This window comes from Atta cephalotes (genome assembly GCF_000143395.1).
Source record: "Atta cephalotes unplaced genomic scaffold scaffold00002, whole genome shotgun sequence".
In the NCBI taxonomy this organism is placed as follows: domain Eukaryota; kingdom Metazoa; phylum Arthropoda; class Insecta; order Hymenoptera; family Formicidae; genus Atta; species Atta cephalotes.
The window spans coordinates 10,459,745-10,469,681 of record NW_012130066.1 but is presented as its reverse complement, the minus strand read 5'-3'; the positions used below and the strand labels follow the sequence as shown (position 1 = coordinate 10,469,681).

Sequence of the window (9,937 nt, the reverse complement as noted above, 5' to 3'; positions counted from 1 at the left end):
GAAATGTTTCGAACCCATAGGCCGTCAATTCAACTACTGACTTCTATTGGTTATGAGTTATGATATCCGACGGATTCGGAACACGGAAAAAAATGAGCTAAGCTATAACCCGATTCGGAATACACCCAACATTTCTCTAATTTTATGTGACGTGATATTTATTTTATTTTTCAAGAATGCCCTGATCTGCAGCCGGTATAAAAAGGTTCGCATCACTGGAACTAATATGACGAACATCACACTGGGCCTCTATTCTCAGAAAGTATCGCATATGAAAAACTAGGGAAAACTATAGTATAGGGAGAACTATAGTATGCGCGTTACATATACTATAGCATTTCACCAACCTCGGTTAACCAACGGTTATGGGGAGAGTTATTAAAGCTACCGATGAGATACTATAATATTATACCGACATTCTTACGGGAGTTCGCGTCCTTGTAAATATTGAAGTGATTAATGCCCATATTCAATCAGGCCTTATATTTAAGGCTTCCTTAAATTTTTTCCAAAAATTTATCCAGGTTGACGATCTTTAATAGTTTCTCGTCGGTATTAAAGTTAAACGGCGTTAAATGAGTTTCTCAACTTGTGATTTACTTTTAATCGAGATTTAACATAAAATAAGTTAAACCTCGATTAAAAGTTAACCATATGTAAGTTAACCATGATTATGTTCCAAAATTTATTGTAGTGCTGAAAATATACAGTATGGCTGTGATCAAAGTCTCGCTACAAATGCTTTGAAACATTTAATGGACCAATTAGAAGAAAAATTTTACAAACTGACCAATTAAAAAACGCTTCAAAGCGTTTGCAGCATCGCGTTGACCATATCCTATATGTAATGTAAAGTGTAAATTTTCAGCGCTGGTAGTGAATTTTGGAACACAGCTCATATGATGTAATTTTCTTCCTTTTTTTTTGGTAAGTTAATTTAATTGGTACTAATAGGTTTTGCATACGTGCTCGTGTAGAAAAATCTTTCTAAAGTTGGCAACTCTGCCAGTATGTATAGAGCTCACTGCTCACCGGATATTACGTTTCTATTGTCATGTTAATCATGAAACAAGAAATAAAGTAATAATAAATATAAATAAGCAATACATACATAAGATATACAATAAAATATAAAATAAGTAATAATTTTAAATAGCAGCAAATCAGGGTAAAATAAAAAATGTAAATTTTTATTATTTATTTAACCTCTTAGTATTTTAAATCTATTGACATAGTATATTATGATGAAATATAAACAATGCTAAAAATACTATCAATACTGCAAGAATATCTTGAGGATATCTGCAAGAATATCTTGAGGATATATCATATATTGTAAAATTTACTAAATAGTCTGTGTTTTACTATCTATTGACATAGTATATTATGATGAGATATAAACAATGCTAAAAATACTATCAATACTGCAAAATATCTTGAGGATATATTGTAAACTTGATCATATATTATAAACTTTACTAAATAGTTTGTGATATTTTGCAAATGTGCTTTGTATTGATTTTTCGAATTCTTACAGAGCTTGGCAAAAATAGTTTCTAATTTATAAAGATGATAAAAACTGTTAAATATTGTAAAATATATTAAATTACAGTGATTTAATAGAAATTCATATTTCTTTACGGACACTTTTATTTTTTTGAAGTTTCATGATCTTCAAGTAAGCTCTAAGAAAATGGGATCTGAACAAAGTTCTCAAAATAGTAACCAAAATGCTAATAATGAAAAAATAAGAACAAGTCAACTCAGACGTGGTAAAAGCGTTCCAAATCGTGAAAGAATGCCAGAAGATACTCCACCGAGATGTACCAGTCCTGGCGCTAGCATTTGCTCTGATTCTGATCTCCCATATATTTCTTATACAGTGAATCGACCTATTGGAGATTCACCGAAGATGACAAATAAACAGTCACAAATCTATAGAGGAAAGAATATTGGAGCTGGGGAAATCTCAAGGCGGAAGAATAGTCTAGGCGTAATAAGTCATAAGTAGGTATTGCTGGATTTATGAATATATAATGTTTTTAATTTATTTTGAGATATTTCTAATAAAACAAAAAATATATACTTACAGGATGTTTCTGATCACTTGCAATTCGAACACACTATAAGATTAAGTGTTTTATCTTGAGTCTAATAATTTGTTAATCTGCGGCATACTTAATTAATAAATCATTTTTTTAAATTGATTTATAACAAGTTGTAACATTATTATTCATAACATTATTTATAACAACTTTTCAATATTCTCCATTTTGTTGTATGCATAATATAGTTTAATCAATTGTGTCGTTTGTATTTCGCTATAATATCGCTTTATTTACAATTACGAAGTTGTGAAATGTAATTGAGTCATCATTTCATCTTCGATCTCATTTCTACTGGATTCTTATAAACTGTATGTGTACATGATGAGATGCTACAGCATAGTACAAACGACATAATTGATTGAACCATGTTATACAAAATGGAAAGCATTTTGAAAAATTGTTATAAATAATGTAAAATTGTTATGAATAATGGTGTTATAAACTTGTTCTAAATTAATTTAAAAAGTAGTTTATTAATTAAGTATGCTGCAGATTAACAAATTATTAGACTCTATAGATTCAAGATAAAAAAAAATGCTTAATCTGGTAGTGTGATTGCAAATGATTATAAACACCCTGTATATAAAAAGAATATCTTCCAAATTATATCAAATAACAAGTCAGTTTCATTATTTTATTTTTCTTATAAATATATTTTTACATATTTTTATATATATTTATACAAAAAAAATAAACGTTTATATAACAGAGTATTTTAATGTAACATAGTACTTCATTATTAGACAATATACTATATAAAAATGTGTTCTAATACAACAATCAAAATTTTCAAAATATCATATTTTATATATGTATACTTTATATATCAACTCTGTCATACAGAATTTTATTAGTTTGCTCTCTTTCCTTGTTAAAAGTCACAAGAAGATTAATATATCAGACAAGACACACAGTATCGTAGTGGTAAAGCCAGCTCAAATGGATCCTACAGCAGACAAAGATCCTGATATAATAAAACTACAAAGTATCCCAATGTTTCTACCAATTATGCGTGGCACATTGAATCTACCACCTGGTGTACGCGATCCAGAGATCCTCGAGAGGCTTGATCCTGTTGGTCTGTTCAATCTATGTGCACGTTACCAACATCATCTAAATACAAATGCGCAAGTTATAGCAGCAGAACAAGTTACTCTATGTACTAATATGGAAACAGAATTTGGCAAGGTATTACATCTCGCTGTGGATCGACAAAAGAAATTCGCTAAATTTACAGAACAAATAAATAAAGTGCATGAACTTAGCCGTCAGCTAACTAGATGTCACTCGCTTCTTAATCAAACCCTTGAAAGTCTCGAAACGCTCAACAATCTATTACCAATTGAAGAGAGGCTTGAGCCCTTTGTTTGGACTACAGGTTAAATATATTCAAATGATAAAAAAAATTTTATTTTTTTAAATAAAAACCTGAATTTTCTATAAAATATTTATAATACAACAATACACATATAACACACATTATAATACAACCTACAAAGAAATTATAAGATGCAAGCTTTGAGATATTATTTAAGTTTTAAATTAATTTTATTATGAGTTTTAATTCCTACATTCAACATAATTATAACATAAAAAAATAAGGATAGATTATTAAAATAAATTAAAAGAAAAAATCAAATATATGTGCTTTGTTCAAACATAATTTATTGCTTTTGTAATTTGAACATACCCTAGTAGTTTCTAATTACTTATTCAATTGTTTGTAGGCTGCAATAGTTTCACTTTATTCTCTAATTTTTTTCTTTTTGTTTCAGGTAAGTTTTTCTTTCTAAATCACTTTGAATATAAAAAAAGCCTTTTTTAGAATCTTCTAATAACGAATTCAATAATAAATTTTTTGGCTTTCTAACTTCATTAATTTTATTTGATTTAATTTCCAACCTAGGAGGTTCATAGACTACTTCAAAAACAATCTTGCAATTTCTCAAATTCATTAAAGATTTCAAGCTTCTTTCCTTTCTTTACACATACTTTCAGTCTTCGTTTTTCATTTTTTGATGAAGTTGCAGAACTTTTAAGTATCTTTTTTCTATTAATATTATTATGCTTAATTTTTAATGTTTTTATAACATCTTTTTTATGTTTGCATAATGTTTTACTAGATCTTGAATTTTACTAATATTTGAATCTCGTTCAATCTGAATACCATTATTTTTTCTCAATGCTATTGCCTTCAAAAAATTATGTGTGCTCTAGATATCCTGTGCATAAATTGTTCACTAGATTCGCCTGTTGAAGTACTAGTATAACTTTATCTTATCTAATTAATGTTGGATGATTTGATCTGTGATGTAACCTTATACAGGTAAGAGCATTCTTTCTTTTTCTTCTTTTTCTTTTTCAAGATTGATCTTCACAGCTTCTTTTAATTTAATTATACGCTCCAGACTCTGACATTATTTGCTCGTCTTCATTTCTTGATGCTATATTTGTACATAATTCTAACCTAAAATCCGTTTCTGATTTAAAATAATCATTTAAATGTAATACTTTATTGTGCATAAGCATCAACTTTACTGACAACTTATTCCGCTTTAAGCGCTGCTTGTCTTTAAAACTTTGATGCTTCCTGGTATTTTGCGATCCATATTCGCGTCTCATTGATTTTTTTTGCGTAATCCGCTATTCTTCTTTGTTGGTCACGCTTCCATAACGTAAACCAAAGAGGTTATAAGGTGCATTCGTTTAAGCAGTGACTAATGGCCGCAGCACAGACTCTCGCATAACGCACAATGTATAGTGCATAAGAGAATCAACTAATAGAAATCTTTTTTTTTTAGGGAATGGGAGGAAAGAAAAGATTCTAATTAGTTGTTTCGCTTATGCACTGTGCATTATGCATTATGCAAAAGTCTGTGCTGCGGCCTTAATAGTATATCCACACAACTTGTATAACCGCATAAACATAAAGAAAATTATCCAATCACATTTCTTACAAAGTTGCAGTAAAATATGATAATTATCTTTGGATAATTTTATGCATACGTTTATGCGACTATGCAAGTTTGTGTGAATATACTCTAAAAGGTATTATAAGTGGAAATTTACAGCGGAACGGAACAGCGCGACCAATCACAACTTCGCAGTCATTACTTTGTTATGTCACAGTCTAAATATATCAGTTACGACACTGAACATCGGCATCTTTGTTGTAGAAGAGACAAAGTCACGTGATCTATGGCCATTTTGAGAACTGTGCACGCGCTCACATTTAATATTTTAGCTAAATTACGACACTGATTAATATGAGTCTTTTTAAATAAAAGACGTATATGATACAATGTCACAATAAATTATTTCAGCTTTGTTTAATATTGTAAACAATAAGGATAAAATTGAGTAATTGTTTTAGGTTATGTTATCTATGTTTGTTGTTGGAAAACCGTATATATAATAATGAATATATATAATAAATGAAATTATAAAATAAATGGATACTATTCATTTATTATAAAATATACTATTATTGAAATGTGCGTGCATGCATGCGTGTGTGCGTGCGTGCGTATGTGTGTGTGTGTGTGTGTGTGTGTGTGTGTGTGTGTGTGTGTGTGTGTGTGTGTGTGTGTGTGCGTATGTATATACATATAAACAAGATATTTATAAGTATATTTTTAAAAGAAAATTTTACTTTATTTAATATCATAATAACCGCTGTTCTGGAAAAAATAAGTAATAATATAGAAGAATTAGAATAATATCGAATTAGATAATAAAATAAAAAGTTCTTAAAGATAAAATTAAAAAATTAAATTAAAATAAGAAATAAAGTAAAATAATATCCATTATTTAACACATTTACAATTAATATAATAAATCCACATATATCATTTTGTGTTTATTTTTCAAATATTTTTCCTTTTACTATTATGTTCATATTATATATGTAATCATTAAATACATAATAAATAAATAAATATGTTGAGAAATAAATATAGAAAAAAATAAGTATGATTATTAGTAAACAATAAAAATTATCAACTAAATATTGTAATAGAATGAAATATTCAGTCACACAATGATTAAAATTAAAACAATTAATGTATAATTGTAAATTTACTTTTTATTATGAAAAATAAATGTAACTTTAAGTACTACTTAAAAACACAAATTCTTTGAAAACAACAATTCACTGCTTTAAACATACAAATTCTCTGCATTAGCAGTTTGTGTTTTTAAAACATAAAATTTGTGTTTTTTAAAGCAGTGAATTTATGCAATTAAAGTAGAAATACATTATGCTGTATCAAATCGGGATAAGAGATACTTTAACCTCTAAAGTCTCAAATTTTAATGCTTGATAGCTCGATTTATAAGGCCAATCATTTTTCTGTGAGATTCTTTCGTTTCATGCAAAAACATGTTAAATGAAATTAATTTCATCAAAATCATCGGACCCTCTTCTAAATAATTACCAGAAAGAATTCGTTCGGTATCATAGACTTCGGTATCATAGACTTCCTAGTTTGATTAGGTTATAATGCAGCCATCTTCTCTGTGATACAACTGACGCACGCGCGTGACGAATTTGTCTTATCAAAAAAAGTATCGCAATTGGTATATCTAGACTATAGTCACATCAGCAACAACTTCATTTTTCTTGTCCAATAATTTTAGTTTTGAACAGACTCGCTAACAAGAGTCTGAGTAATACATGCGGGCACCAAATCTTTAGAGACGCATCTGACGCTCCTCCCCGACGCTGACGGGACAGTCAATGGAAGGAGGTGTTTAGGAACGCCCATGGGCAAATAGAGAAGAGACAAAGTAGTACGCGTTTACAGCGGCTACGCGCGAAATATTGGCCCCTTCCGTTGTTTGACCAATCGTCGCTCTAGATTTTAAATGCGTGCGAATGTAATGCTAAATTTGAACGCGGTTTTCTCGTATTTCAATTTCTAAATCTAAAAATTTCGATTCTAATTTTAAATCCAAAGCATTAATTCAATTTCTAAATCATAAATCTTAACTCATAAAGTATAACATTTAATTAACTTAGAATTAAATCTCGTGTAACATTAAGGCATTAAGTGTACAAATAGTAGTGTACAAATTATTACTAAATATATTTAATTAATATCATTCAAGTATGCATTTCATGGACATCTCCATTCTCTTAGCTTTATTCATCCTAACGCTAATAATAATATCTTAATCCACTCTAACGCTAATAATAATATAACCGCTATCGAATTAACGAAAACGATTGCACATGCTTATTGATGTGATCAGAATCTGCTAAATTCGCCCAGGGAGCAATAAAGGCCTTGGTTCTCTGATCATTTCTTTCCCTAGCATTCGGGAACATTAGAGGACATTCGATCGGGCACCTTAAAGTAAGAAACTTCTTTTCACATTCTGACAATTGAAATCTGCCGTTAATGAATTGTTTTTAGCGTGTCTCACGTATACGCGTCCGCGCACTCATCGATGCTCGAATCTTGGCGATTAATCCGTATTCCACGTGATTACGTAGTGCATATTGCGTATCTTCGTTATTTTTCCAACATAGGCAAATATCGGTACATCAAATGTCCTGAATGTTATACTTCTGCGCCGAAAAACGAAAAGAGAAATTACCAAAGGATCTTATACGACATTATATTCATTTGGAGCTCCCTAAACATTTCGAATTCTGTAGTACATATTCTGTATTAATTGTCACTCGGTATGCCATTGCAAGTTGTCCTGACTGTCTTGAAGTGTTAGGAGTTCCGCACAATAAAAGGAACAGAAAACAGAGAATTTCAACCTATTAGAAATTATGTATTGTGGAATACACAATTTCTTTTAGAAAGATTTGGCACTTATTTAGGGAGAGCGGGAGAGCAATCATAGAATGATTCGGAATCCAATGTAATCATAGAATGATTCAGAATCCATGTAATCGGGATATCTAACGCTCGCCTTGAACCAATCGGCTTGGACAAATTCGGGAACGACTCTCTTTCATACGCGGAATCGCGAATTTCATATTACACCCATAGCCTCAGGTTAGTTCAAAATCTGCTAGAGGATTAGTTCAAAATCCTGAAATGTAACACTCTGCTTTCTTTTTTATCTCGCTGTTCCGTTCCGCTGTAAATTTTATCACCCCCTAAGAGTGTCGTCATATGTGGCGTAACTTGTACCGACCAATCATATTGTTTCACTTGAACATCAGTTTCTATCTAGTTACTTTATGCTTTTTATGCTATTTTGTTGTAGAGTGAAATCACGGTGCGGAAAACGACTGCGGAATAAAGGTGTCACAGAAGCAACCAATCAACCGTTATTCCGAATAGCGCTGATTAGTTGCTTCTATGACGCATTCTCTATTCCGCAGTCGCTTTCCGTGTGATTTTACCCTTACGCCGAAACATGATAGAACCACTATGTGTTGAATTCAATTTCTGGCTCATTTTAGCTTATTTTGTCTGAAAAAATGCACATGGATTTCGATTTTGTAACAGTACAATTATAGAAGTGCGTCCCTTTGCATTACATGGAAAGTCTAAACCAGTCGAAACCCATGTGGAACAGTACAATTATAAACTTTATTTTACTTGATAGATTTCCTAACCTCAATAGTCATCAACTTTAATATCTCGGATCACAATGCAGAGCGACGCATTTTTTTGCCAGATTCTTTCGTTTTATGTAAAACACGTCGAATAAGCCTAAGAGTGGTCTCACAAGACTTTCTAATTTTAACAATTCATTCGATCATCCGCTCATACGTACGCGATGGAAAGATGTCGGTTCCCCATGAGGCATACTTTTCGAGATATGTAGGTTACGAAAACTACTCATAAATCTGTTTAGCATTTCTGTTAGAGTGTATAACAGAAATTTTGATCAGCAATTGGTTTCTCACATTTTTCTAATCTTCCGCGAAATCCAATGTGAATCCCTTTCAGAATGGCGTATTCTAGTAAACAAAATATAATGTATTCTAATAATATTAATAGAATATGCAGATTATGTTTATGCAGGTTATGCTTCATGTGACAACGCCCTAACGCAGTCACTGCTTTCTCAACCATCAACATTTGATGTATTGTCTACAATGGGCAGTAGCAGTAATTGATTAAGGAGTAGACATAGAAATCAACCAATCACAATTGAATGTGAGAAAAATAATCAACTATGATTGGTCGCCTTCTTAATTAATTACAATATGCGTGACGCGTGGTCTATAATGGTAGTAGCAGTAGTGGCTGAGACTATAAAGCCCATTCTACAATGGGCAATAGTAGTAGTGAATTAAAGAATAGGCATAGAAATCGACTAATCACAATTATTCTTCCCACATTCGGCTTAAGAATAATAAATTAATCACAGTTGAATATAAGAAGAATAATCGATTGATTAATTTCTTACTGTTACAGTCTCATCCATTATTGATACTGCCATTGTAGACCATGCATGAGATTTGTTCGCGTCGCACGCTCCAACATGCCCAACACGCTCCAATATGTTCGCGTTATCGGAACCAATATGGCGACTAGATGTTTGCGTCGCGTTAGACCATACTCCATGGATCAATTAAAGATTTGTTCACGTCGCATACTCCAAATTAACCCAGAGAGCACTTGGATCACTGATAAAGTAGCGATTGGAGCATTCATGTCCTCCAATATTCAGTGGCACGAATGAACTGAATTTAGGACAAGTAAGCATGTACCTAATCGGAAAAAGACACGAATATCGGACATGTGCCTCGTTTCGTTTCAAGTATTTTGTGTTATTATTTGATTATTTGAAAAGCGTTTTTTTACTAAAATAAATAGCGCTTTTAATAAATATAAAAAGTTATATTATATTTT

The 9,937-nt window shown here is 31.1% G+C and overlaps 1 protein-coding gene across 1 annotated transcript; it reads left to right on the top strand.

Annotated features, from left to right (window-relative positions):
- Positions 1–1,693: 1,693 nt before the first annotated feature.
- LOC105621990 (loss of heterozygosity 12 chromosomal region 1 protein homolog) lies at positions 1,694–3,491 on the top strand. Its single transcript, XM_012203425.1, has 2 exons — positions 1,694–2,007; positions 2,987–3,491. Exons 1-2 carry the CDS (start codon positions 1,694–1,696, stop codon positions 3,489–3,491), a joined length of 819 nt encoding a protein of 272 aa, XP_012058815.1.
- The last annotated feature ends 6,446 nt before the right edge of the window (positions 3,492–9,937 follow it).